Source organism: Ranitomeya variabilis, chromosome 3 (assembly GCF_051348905.1).
Source record: "Ranitomeya variabilis isolate aRanVar5 chromosome 3, aRanVar5.hap1, whole genome shotgun sequence".
Taxonomy (NCBI): Eukaryota; Metazoa; Chordata; class Amphibia; order Anura; family Dendrobatidae; genus Ranitomeya; species Ranitomeya variabilis.
The window spans coordinates 784,520,459-784,533,712 of record NC_135234.1 but is presented as its reverse complement, the minus strand read 5'-3'; the positions used below and the strand labels follow the sequence as shown (position 1 = coordinate 784,533,712).

Below are 13,254 nucleotides of genomic sequence, written 5' to 3'. Positions count from 1 at the left end.
TCCTCACTCCCCAGCTTGAACCGCTACTCTGCCGTCACTCCAATCTTCAGGGGCTTTTGTCGCCGCCCCCTCAGCGCTGTTTACGCTTCAAAACGAGCACCTGCGCTGTGTACTACTGTGCTGCGCAGGCGCAGTGAGCTCTGGCCATCTGACGTCACAGCCAGGCTTGTAGACTGCGCCTGTGCGGCCGCCCTGCTTGTGAATCCCAGCCCCGCACTCTGCATAATGCATAACACACAGTGCGGGGCGGGGATTCCAAAGGTGGGTGGCCGCACTGCCCGCGCAGGCGCAGTGTGCAAGCCTGGCTGGGACGTCAGACGGCCAAAGCTCACTGCGCAGGACACCAGTACACAGCGCAGGCGCCGGGTTAGAAACGTAAACAGCGCTAAGGGTGCGGCGCCGAAAGCCCCTGAAGATGTGAGTGACGGCAGAGGAGCTGGCCAAGCTGGGGAGTGAGGACCCGCCTACCTGGCTAGAGACAGGAACTGTGGCTAAGTATAAAAACGCTTTATTTGGGGTATACTAGAACCTAAAACTAAAAGAGCCACCTTGTTAGAATGCAGCATTACTGCTGCCCAAGGTGGCTCTTTTAGTTTATAACGGCTGGAGGGGGATGACAGTGGCCCTTTAAGTACCAAATTGGCTGTCAGTAAGGGGTTAAGAGCAGGCCCCGCCTTCCCCACTCTTTGGCAGGTGACACAGGAGCGGCAGTAGTTTGTCACATCTGTCCCCATCTTGGGCCAATAGAAGTGTTGAGAGACAGCTGGGCCTTAGTTTTACTGATCCCCAAGTGTCCAGCGAGCGGGATCTCATGGGCAATCTGCAACAACTCACCCCGGAATCGCTGCGGGACGACCAGCTGTCTTTAACTCAACCACACCGACCCTGTATACAGTATACGCACCCGCCCCCCGTACACAGTATACGCACCCGCCCCCCATACACAGTATACGCACCCGCCCCCCGTACACAGTATACGCACCCGCCCCCCGTACACAGTATACGCACCGCCCCCCGTACACAGTATACGCCCCCGCACACAGTATACGCCCCCGCCCCCCGTACACAGTATACGCCCCCGCCCCCCGTACACAGTATACGCCCCCGCCCCCCGTACACAGTATACGCCCCCGCCCCCCGTACACAGTATACGCCCCCGCCCCCCGTACACAGTATACGCCCCCGCCCCCCGTACACAGTATACGCACCGCCCCCGTACACAGTATACGCACCCGCCCCCCGTACACAGTATACGCACCCGCCCCCCGTACACAGTATACGCACCCGCCCCCCGTACACAGTATACGCACCCGCCCCCCGTACACAGTATACGCACCCGCCCCCAGTATACGCACCCGCCCCCCGTACACAGTATAAGCACCCGCCCCCCGTACACAGTATAAGCACCCGCCCCCCGTACACAGTATACGCACCCGCCCCCCGTACACAGTATACGCACCCGCCCCCCGTACACAGTATACGCACCCGCCCCCCGTACACAGTATACGCACCCGCCCCCCGTACACAGTATACGCACCCGCCCCCCGTACACAGTATACGCACCCGCCCCCCGTACACAGTATACGCACCCGCCCCCCGTACACAGTATACGCACCCGCCCCCCGTACACAGTATACGCACCCGCCCCCCGTACACAGTATACGCACCCGCCCCCCGTACACGCACCCGCCCCCCGTACACAGTATACGCACCGCCCCCGTACACAGTATACGCACCGCCCCCGTACACAGTATACGCACCCGCCCCCCCGTACACAGTATACGCACCCGCCCCCCGTACACAGTATACGCACCCGCCCCCCGTACACGCACCCGCCCCCCGTACACAGTATACGCACCCGCCCCCCGTATACGCACCCGCCCCCCGTACACGCACCCGCCCCCCGTACACAGTATACGCACCGCCCCCGTACACAGTATACGCCCCCGCCCCCCGTACACAGTATACGCCCCCGCCCCCCGTACACAGTATACGCACCGCCCCCCGTACACAGTATACGCACCACCCCCCGTACACAGTATACGCACCCGCCCCCCGTACACAGTATACGCCCCGCCCCCCGTACACAGTATACGCCCCGCCCCCCGTACACAGTATACGCACCCGCCCCCCGTACACAGTATACGCACCCGCCCCCCGTACACAGTATACGCACCCGCCCCCCGTACACAGTATACGCACCCGCCCCCCGTACACAGTACATACACCTCCCCCTGTATACAGTACATACACTCCCCCTGTATACAGTACATACACTCCCCCTGTATACAGTACATACACTCCCCCTGTATACAGTACATACACTCCCCCTGTATACAGTACATACACTCCCCCTGTATACAGTACATACACCTCCCCCTGTATACAGTACATACACTCCCCCTGTATACAGTACATACACCTCCCCCTGTATACAGTACATACACCTCCCCTGTATACAGTACATACACTCCCCCTGTATACAGTACATACACCTCCCCCTGTATACAGTACATACACCTCCCCCTGTATACAGTACATACACCTCCCCCTGTATACAGTACATACACCTCCCCTGTATACAGTACATACACCCCCCTGTATACAGTACATACACCCCCCTGTATACAGTACATACACCTCCCCCTGTATACAGTACATACACCCCCCTGTATACAGTACATACACTCCCCCTGTATGCAGTACATACACCTCCCCCTGTATACAGTACATACACCCCCCTGTATACAGTACATACACTCCCCCTGTATACAGTACATACACCTCCCCCTGTATACAGTACATACACCCCCCCTGTATACAGTACATACACCTCCCCTGTATACAGTACATACACCTCCCCCTGTATACAGTACATACACCTCCCCTGTATACAGTACATACACTCCCCCTGTATACAGTACATACACCTCCCCTGTATACAGTACATACACCTCCCCCTGTATACAGTACATACACCTCCCCTGTATACAGTACATACACCTCCCCTGTATACAGTATATACACTCCCCCTGTATACAGTACATACACTCCCCCTGTATACAGTACATACACTCCCCCTGTATACAGTACATACACCTCCCCCTGTATACAGTACATACACTCCCCCTGTATACAGTACATACACTCCCCCTGTATACAGTACATACACCTCCCCTGTATACAGTACATACACTCCCCCTGTATACAGTACATACACCTCCCCTGTATACAGTACATACACCTCCCCCTGTATACAGTACATACACCTCCCCTGTATACAGTACATACACCTCCCCCTGTATACAGTATATACACTCCCCCTGTATACAGTACATACACCTCCCCCTGTATACAGTACATACACCTCCCCCTGTATACAGTATATACACTCCCCCTGTATACAGTATATACACTCCCCTGTATACAGTACATACACTCCCCCTGTATACAGTACATACACTCCCCCTGTATACAGTACATACACCTCCCCCTGTATACAGTACATACACTCCCCCTGTATACAGTACATACACTCCCCCTGTATACAGTACATACACCTCCCCTGTATACAGTACATACACTCCCCCTGTATACAGTACATACACCTCCCCTGTATACAGTACATACACCTCCCCCTGTATACAGTACATACACCTCCCCTGTATACAGTACATACACCTCCCCCTGTATACAGTACATACACTCCCCCTGTATACAGTACATACACCTCCCCCTGTATACAGTACATACACCTCCCCCTGTATACAGTATATACACTCCCCCTGTATACAGTATATACACTCCCCTGTATACAGTATATACACTCCCTCTGTATACAGTATACACACATCCCCCTGTATACAGTACATACACTCCCCCTGTATACAGTACATACACTCCCCCTGTATACCGCACACACCGCCCTCACACCTGAGGCTGCGGACACTTCCCGCCGCACACACCCCGCACTCACCTCTGCGCTCGCTCCCGTCGGCCCCAGTACGTGCGCGCACGCTCAGACACGTCACATTCCGCAGCGAGGCGTCGCTGATGGGCTGGTTTACACTGGGTTCCCAATAACTATCGGCCATGGGCGGAACTAAATTGTATCCAGCCAATAGACTACAGCCTGGATAGCCGAAGGGCGGGGCTAATATGAATGACAAGGCGTGAAAAGAAGAGTTATTAGCCAATAGGATGAGGCCGAGACTTCAACTCCGCCCATTACTAGAGCTGAGCTCATTGACCATATATAGGGAGGTGGCGAGAGACGGGGCGATCACGTGGTACTAAGCCACACTACGTAGCCGAGGGGTGTGGGCGGTACCATGTGTGTGTCATCGGTGGGAGAGCACAACTATATAGCTGGGAGGGCGGGAGAGAGGAGTGTGAGGGGAGGAGGGGTGTGGGCGGTACCATGTGTGTCATCAGGGGGGAGACCACAAATATATAGCTGGGAGTCAGGGCGGGAGAGAGTAGTGTGAGGAGAGGAGGGGTGTGGGCGGTACCATGTATGTCATCAGGGGGGAGACCACAAATATATAGCTGGGAGTCAGGGCGGGAGAGAGGAGTGTGAGGAGAGGAGGGGTGTGGGCGGTACCATGTATGTCATCAGGGGGGAGACCACAAATATATAGCTGGGAGTCAGGGCGGGAGAGAGTAGTGTGAGGAGAGGAGGGGTGTGGGCGGTACCATGTGTGTCATCAGGGGGGAGACCACAAATATATAGCTGGGAGTCAGGGCGGGAGAGAGTAGTGTGAGGAGAGGAGGGGTGTGGGCGGTACCATGTATGTCATCAGGGGGGAGACCACAAATATATAGCTTGGGAGTCAGGGCGGGAGAGAGGAGTGTGAGGAGAGGAGGGGTGTGGGCGGTACCATGTATGTCATCAGGGGGGAGACCACAAATATATAGCTGGGAGTCAGGACGGGAGAGAGGAGTGTGAGGGGAGGAGGGGTGTGGGCAGTACCATGTGTGTCATCAGGGGGGAGACCACAAATATATAGCTGGGAGTCAGGGCAGGAGAGAGGAGTGTGAGGAGAGGAGGGGTGTGGGCGGTACCATGTGTGTCATCAGGGGGGAGACCACAAATATATAGCTGGGAGTCAGGGCGGGAGAGAGGAGTGTGAGGGGAGGAGGGGTGTGGGCAGTACCATATGTGTCATCAGGGGGGAGACCACAAATATATAGCTGGGAGTCAGGGCGGGAGAGGAGTGTGAGGAGAGGAGGGGTGTGGGCAGTACCATGTGTGTCATCAGGGGGAGACCACAAATATATAGCTGGGAGTCAGGGCGGGAGAGAGGAGTGTGAGGAGAGGAGGGGTGTCGGCGGTACCATGTGTGTCATCAGGGGGGAGACCACAAATATATAGCTGGGAGTCAGGGCGGGAGAGAGGAGTGTGAGGGGAGGAGGGGTGTGGGTGGTACCATTCATCAGGGGGGAGACCACAAATGTATAGCTGGGAGTCAGGGCGGGAGAGAGGAGTGTGAGGGGAGGAGGGGTGTGGGCGGTACCATGTGTGTCATCAGGGGGGAGACCACAAATATATAGCTGGGAGTCAGGGCGGGAGAGGAGTGTGAGGAGAGGAGGGGTGTGGGCAGTACCATGTGTGTCATCAGGGGGAGACCACAAATATATAGCTGGGAGTCAGGGCGGGAGAGAGGAGTGTGAGGGGAGGAGGGGTGTGGGCAGTACCATGTGTGTCATCAGGGGGGAGACCACAAATATATAGCTGGGAGGGCAGGAGAGAGGAGTGTGAGGCGAGGAGGGGTGTGGGCAGTACCATGTGTGTCATCAGGGGGAGACCACAAATATATAGCTGGGAGTCAGGGCGGGAGAGAGGAGTGTGAGGGGAGGAGGGGTGTGGGCGGTACCATGTGTGTCATCAGGGGGAGACCACAAATATATAGCTGGGAGTCAGCGCGGGAGAGAGGAGTGTGAGGAGAGGAGGGGTGTGGGCAGTACCATGTGTGTCATCAGGGGGGAGACCACAAATATATAGCTGGGAGTCAGGGCAGGAGAGAGGAGTGTGAGGAGAGGAGGGGTGTGGGCAGTACCATGTGTGTCATCAGGGGGAGACCACAAATATATAGCTGGGAGTCAGGGCAGGAGAGAGGAGTGTGAGGAGAGGAGGGGTGTGGGCAGTACCATGTGTGTCATCAGGGGGGAGACCACAAATATATAGCTGGGAGTCAGGGCGGGAGAGAGGAGTGTGAGGGGAGGAGGGGTGTGGGCAGTACCATGTGTGTCATCAGGGGGAGACCACAAATATATAGCTGGGAGTCAGGGCGGGAGAGAGGAGTGTGAGGGGAGGAGGGGTGTGGGCAGTACCATGTGTGTCATCAGGGGGAGACCACAAATATATAGCTGGGAGGGCAGGAGAGAGGAGTGTGAGGGGAGGAGGGGTGTGGGCGGTACCATGTGTGTCATCAGGGGGGAGACCACAAATATATAGCTGGGAGTCAGGGCGGGAGAGAGGAGTGTGAGGAGAGGAGGGGTGTGGGCGGTACCATGTGTGTCATCAGGGGGAGACCACAAATATATAGCTGGGAGGGCAGGAGAGAGGAGTGTGAGGAGAGGAGGGGTGTGGGCAGTACCATGTGTGTCATCAGGGGGAGACCACAAATATATAGCTGGGAGGGCAGGAGAGAGGAGTGTGAGGAGAGGAGGGGTGTGGGCGGTACCATGTGTGTCATCAGGGGGAGACCACAAATATATAGCTGGGAGGGCAGGAGAGAGGAGTGTGAGGAGAGGAGGGGTGTGGGCGGTACCATGTGTGTCATCAGGGGGAGACCACAAATATATAGCTGGGAGGGCAGGAGAGAGGAGTGTGAGGAGAGGAGGGGTGTGGGCGGTACCATGTGTGTCATCAGGGGGAGACCACAAATATATAGCTGGGAGGGCAGGAGAGAGGAGTGTGAGGAGAGGAGGGGTGTGGGCTGTACCATGTGTGTCATCACGGGGGAGACCACAAATATATAGCTGGGAGTCAGGGCGGGAGAGAGGAGTGTGAGGGGAGGAGGGGTGTGGGCGGTACCATGTGTGTCATCAGGGGGGAGACCACAAATATATAGCTGAGAGTCAGGGCGGGAGAGAGGAGTGTGAGGAGAGGAGGGGTGTGGGCAGTACCATGTGTGTCATCAGGGGGGAGACCACAAATATATAGCTGGGAGTCAGGGCGGGAGAGAGGAGTGTGAGGGGAGGAGGGGTGTGGGCGGTACCATATGTGTGTCATCAGGGGGGGACCACAAATATATAGCTGGGAGTCAGGGCGGGAGACAGGAGTGTGAGGAGAGGAGGGGTGTGGGCGGTACCATGTGTGTCATCAGGGGGGAGACCACAAATATATAGCTGGGAGGGCGGGAGAGAGGAGTGTGAGGGGAGGAGGGGTGTGGGCAGTACCATGTGTGTCATCAGGGGGAGACCACAAATATATAGCTGGGAGTCAGGGCGGGAGAGAGGAGTGTGAGGGGAGGAGGGGTGTGGGCGGTACCATGTGTGTCATCAGGGGGGAGACCACAAATATATAGCTGGGAGTCAGGGCGGGAGAGAGGAGTGTGAGGGGAGGAGGGGTGTGGGCAGTACCATGTGTGTCATCAGGGGGAGACCACAAATATATAGCTGGGAGGGCAGGAGAGAGGAGTGTGAGGAGAGGAGGGGTGTGGGCAGTACCATATATGTCATCCGGGGGGAGACCACAAATATATAGCTGGGAGTCAGGGCGGCAGAGAGGAGTGTGAGGGGAGGAGGGGTGTGGGCAGTACCATGTGTGTCATCAGGGGGAGACCACAAATATATAGCTGGGAGGGCAGGAGAGAGGAGTGTGAGGAGAGGAGGGGTGTGGGCAGTACCATATATGTCATCAGGGGGAGACCACAAATATATAGCTGGGAGTCAGGGCGGGAGAGAGGAGTGTGAGGGGAGGAGGGGTGTGGGCAGTACCATGTGTGTCATCAGGGGGAGACCACAAATATATAGCTGGGAGGGCAGGAGAGAGGAGTGTGAGGAGAGGAGGGGTGTGGGCAGTACCATATATGTCATCCGGGGGGAGACCACAAATATATAGCTGGGAGTCAGGGCGGGAGAGAGGAGTGTGAGGGGAGGAGGGGTGTGGGCAGTACCATGTGTGTCATCAGGGGGAGACCACAAATATATAGCTGGGAGGGCAGGAGAGAGGAGTGTGAGGAGAGGAGGGGTGTGGGAGGTACCATATATGTCATCCGGGGGGAGACCACAAATATATAGCTGGGAGTCAGGGCGGGAGAGAGGAGTGTGAGGGGAGGAGGGGTGTGGGCAGTACCATGTGTGTCATCAGGGGGAGACCACAAATATATAGCTGGGAGTCAGGGTGGGAGAGAGGAGTGTGAGGAGAGGAGGGGTGTGGGCAGTACCATGTGTGTCATCAGGAGGGAGACCACAAATATATAGCTGGGAGGGCAGGAGAGAGGAGTGTGAGGGGAGGAGGGGTGTGGGCGGTACCATGTGTGTCATCAGGGGGGAGACCACAAATATATAGCTGGGAGGGCAGGAGAGAGGAGTGTGAGGGGAGGAGGGGTGTGGGCGGTACCATGTGTGTCATCAGGGGGGAGACCACAAATATATAGCTGGGAGTCAGGGCGGGAGAGAGGAGTGTGAGGAGAGGAGGGGTGTGGGCAGTACCATGTGTGTCATCACGGGGGAGACCACAAATATATAGCTGGGAGTCAGGGCGGGAGAGAGGAGTGTGAGGAGAGGAGGGGTGTGGGCAGTACCATGTGTGTCATCAGGGGGGAGACCACAAATATATAGCTGGGAGTCAGGGCGGGAGAGAGGAGTGTGAGGAGAGGAGGGGTGTGGGCGGTACCATGTGTGTCATCAGGGGGGGACCACAAATATATAGCTGGGAGTCAGGGCGGGAGACAGGAGTGTGAGGAGAGGAGGGGTGTGGGCGGTACCATGTGTGTCATCAGGGGAGAGCACAAATATATAGCTGGGAGGGCAGGAGAGAGGAGTGTGAGGAGAGGAGGGGTGTGGGCAGTACCATGTGTGTCATCAGGGGGGAGACCACAAATATATAGCTGGGAGTCAGGGCGGGAGAGAGGAGTGTGAGGAGAGGAGGGGTGTGGGCGGTACCATGTGTGTCATCAGGGGGGAGACCACAAATATATAGCTGGGAGGGCAGGAGAGAGGAGTGTGAGGAGAGGAGGGGTGTGGGCAGTACCATGTGTGTCATCAGGGGGGAGACCACAAATATATAGCTGGGAGTCAGGGCGGGAGAGAGGAGTGTGAGGAGAGGAGGGGTGTGGGCAGTACCATGTGTGTCATCAGGGGGGAGACCACAACTATATATAGCTGGGAGTCAGGGCGGGAGAGAGGAGTGTGAGGGGAGGAGGGGTGTGGGCGGTACCATGTGTGTCATCAGGGGGGAGACCACAAATATATAGCTGGGAGTCAGGGCGGGAGAGAGGAGTGTGAGGGGAGGAGGGGTGTGGGCAGTACCATGTGTGTCATCAGGGGGAGACCACAAATATATAGCTGGGAGTCAGGGCGGGAGAGAGGAGTGTGAGGGGAGGAGGGGTATGGGCGGTACCATGTGTGTCATCAGGGGGAGACCACAAATATATAGCTGGGAGTCAGGGCGGGAGAGAGGAGTGTGAGGGGAGGAGGGGTGTGGGCAGTACCATGTGTGTCATCAGGGGGAGACCACAAATATATAGCTGGGAGTCAGGGCGGGAGAGAGGAGTGTGAGGGGAGGAGGGGTGTGGGTGGTACCATGTGTGTCATCAGGGGGGAGACCACAAATATATAGCTGAGAGTCAGGGCGGGAGAGAGGAGTGTGAGGAGAGGAGGGGTGTGGGCAGTACCATGTGTGTCATCAGGGGGGAGACCACAAATATATAGCTGGGAGTCAGGGCGGGAGAGAGGAGTGTGAGGGGAGGAGGGGTGTGGGCGGCACCATGTGTGTCATCGGGGGGGAGACCACAGAAATATATAGCTGGGAGTCAGGGCGGGAGAGAGGAGTGTGAGGGGAGGAGGGGTGTGGGCGGTACCATGTGTGTCATCAGGGGAGACCACAAATATATAGCTTGGGAGTCAGTGCGGGAGAGAGGATTGTGAGGGGAGGAGGGGTGTGGGCAGTACCATGTGTGTCATCAGGGGGGAGACCACAAATATATAGCTGGGAGTCAGGGCAGGAGAGAGGAGTGTGAGGGGAGGAGAGGTGTGGGCGGTACCATGTGTGTCATCAGGGGGGAGACCACAAATATATAGCTGGGAGTCAGGGCGGGAGAGAGGAGTGTGAGGAGAGGAGGGGTGTGGGCGGTACCATGTGTGTCATCAGGGGGGAGACCACAACTATATATAGCTGGGAGTCAGGGCAGGAGAGAGGAGTGTGAGGGGAGGAGAGGTGTGGGCGGTACCATGTGTGTCATCAGGAGGGAGACCACAAATATATAGCTGGGAGTCAGGGCAGGAGAGAGGAGTGTGAGGGGAGGAGGGGTGTGGGCGGTACCATGTGTGTCATCAGGGGGGAGACCACAAATATATAGCTGGGAGTCAGGGAGGGAGAGAGGAGTGTGAGGGGAGGAGGGGTTTGGGCAGTACCATGTGTGTCATCAGGGGGAGACCACAAATATATAGCTTGGGAGTCAGTGCGGGAGAGAGGATTGTGAGGGGAGGAGGGGTGTGGGCAGTACCATGTGTGTCATCAGGGGGGAGACCACAAATATATAGCTGGGAGTCAGGGCAGGAGAGAGGAGTGTGAGGGGAGGAGAGGTGTGGGCGGTACCATGTGTGTCATCAGGGGGGAGACCACAAATATATAGCTGGGAGTCAGGGCGGGAGAGAGGAGTGTGAGGAGTGGAGGGGTGTGGGCGGTACCATGTGTGTCATCAGGGGGAGAGCACAAATATATAGCTGGGAGGGCAGGAGAGAGGAGTGTGAGGAGAGGAGGAGTGTGGGCGGTACCATGTATGTCATCCGGGGGGAGACCACAAATATATAGCTGGGAGTCAGGGCGGGAGAGAGGAGTGTGAGGGGAGGAGGGGTGTGGGCAGTACCATGTGTGTCATCAGGGGGAGACCACAAATATATAGCTGGGAGTCAGGGCAGGAGAGAGGAGTGTGAGGGGAGGAGAGGTGTGGGCGGTACCATGTGTGTCATCAGGGGGGAGACCACAAATATATAGCTGTGAGTGAGGGCGGGAGAGAGGAGTGTGAGGAGAGGAGGGGTGTGGGCGGTACCATGTGTGTCATCAGGGGGGAGACCACAAATATATAGCTGGGAGTCAGGGCGGGAGAGAGGAGTGTGAGGAGTGGAGGGGTGTGGGCGGTACCATGTGTGTCATCAGGGGGAGAGCACAAATATATAGCTGGGAGGGCAGGAGAGAGGAGTGTGAGGAGAGGAGGGGTGTGGGCGGTACCATATATGTCATCCGGGGGGAGACCACAAATATATAGCTGGGAGTCAGGGCGGGAGAGAGGAGTGTGAGGGGAGGAGGGGTGTGGGCAGTACCATGTGTGTCATCAGGGGGAGACCACAAATATATAGCTGGGAGTCAGGGCAGGAGAGAGGAGTGTGAGGGGAGGAGAGGTGTGGGCGGTACCATGTGTGTCATCAGGGGGGAGACCACAAATATATAGCTGGGAGTCAGGGCAGGAGAGAGGAGTGTGAGGAGAGGAGGGGTGTGGGCGGTACCATGTGTGTCATCGGGGGAGACCACAAATATATAGCTGGGAGTCAGGGTGGGAGAGAGGAGTGTGAGGGGAGGAGGGGTGTGGGCAGTACCATGTGTGTCTTTAGGGGGAGACCACAAATATATAGCTTGGGAGTCAGGGCGGGAGAGAGGAGTGTGAGGGGAGGAGGGGTGTGGGCAGTACCATGTGTGTCATCAGAGGGGAGACCACAAATATATAGCTGGGAGTCAGGGCGGGAGAGAGGAGTGTGAGGGGAGGAGGGGTGTGGGCAGTACCATATGTGTCATCAGGGGGGAGACCACAAATATATAGCTGGGAGTCAGGGCGGGAGAGAGGAGTGTGAGGGGAGGAGGGGTGTGGGTGGTACCTTGTGTGTCATCAGGGGGAGAGTGTTGTGAATTTGCTTTTTGCTCCCTCTAGTGGTTACTAGTTTTTTTGACTCTGGTTTTTCTGTCATTCCTTTTATCCGCACCTGGGTCGTTAGTTAGGGGTGTTGCTATATAAGCTCCCTGGACCTTCAGTTCAATGCCTGGCAACGTAGTTATCAGAGCTAGTCTGCTGTGCTCTTGTCTACTGATCCTGGTTCCAGTTATATCAGCTAAGTCTGCCTTTTGCTTTTTGCTATTTGTTTTGGTTTTGTATTTTTGTCCAGCTTGTTCCAAATCTATATCCTGACCTTTGCTGGAAGCTCTAGGGGGGCTGGTGTTCTCCCCCCGGACCGTTAGACGGTTCGGGGGTTCTTGAATTTCCAGTGTGGATTTTGATAGGGTTTTTGTTGACCATATAAGTTACCTTTCTTTATTCTGCTATCAGTAAGCGGGCCTCTCTGTGCTAAACCTGGTTCATTTCTGTGTTTGTCATTTCCTCTTACCTCACCGTCATTATTTGTGGGGGGCTTCTATCCAGCTTTGGGGTCCCCTTCTCTGGAGGCAAGAAAGGTCTTTGTTTTCCTCTACTAGGGGTAGCTAGATTCTCCGGCTGGCGCGTGTCATCTAGAATCAACGTAGGAATGATCCCCGGCTACTTCTAGTGTTGGCGTTAGGAGTAGATATATGGTCAACCCAGTTACCACTGCCCTATGAGCTGGATTTTTGTATTCTGCAGACTTCCACGTTCCTCTGAGACCCTCGCCATTGGGGTCATAACAGGAGAGCACAAATATATAGCTGGGAGTCAGGGCAGGAGAGAGGAGTGTGAGGGGTGGAGGGGTGTGGGCGGTACCATGTGTATCATCAGGGGAGAGCACAAATATATAGCTGGGAGTCAGGGCAGGAGAGAGGAGTGTGAGGAGTGGAGGGGTGTGGGCGGTACCATGTGTGTCATCAGGGGGAGAGCACAAATATATAGCTGGGAGGGCAGGAGAGAGGAGTGTGAGGAGAGGAGGGGTGTGGGCGGTACCATGTATGTCATCAGGGGGGAGACCACAAATATATAGCTGGGAGTCAGGGCGGGAGAGAGGAGTGTGAGGAGTGGAGGGGTGTGGGCGGTACCATGTATGTCATCCGGGGGGAGACCACAAATATATAGCTGGGAGTCAGGGCGGGAGAGAGGAGTGTGAGGAGAGGAGGGGTGTGGGCGG

The 13,254-nt window shown here is 56.4% G+C and overlaps 1 protein-coding gene across 2 annotated transcripts in view; it reads right to left on the bottom strand.

Moving 5' to 3' along the window:
* Window positions 1–4,247, bottom strand: part of ILK (integrin linked kinase) — a 35,812-nt gene extending 31,565 nt beyond the window's left edge. The window contains exon 1 of one of the 2 annotated variants that reach the window (XM_077299002.1): window positions 3,977–4,247. In XM_077299002.1, the coding sequence (XP_077155117.1) occupies window positions 3,977–4,094 (118 nt within the window). In that variant the 5' untranslated portion in view covers window positions 4,095–4,247. Of the gene's footprint in view, window positions 1–3,933; window positions 3,953–3,976 lie in introns of those variants that run through there. The other variant, XM_077299003.1, reaches the window with a different exon arrangement.
* Window positions 4,248–13,254: the final 9,007 nt, after the last annotated feature.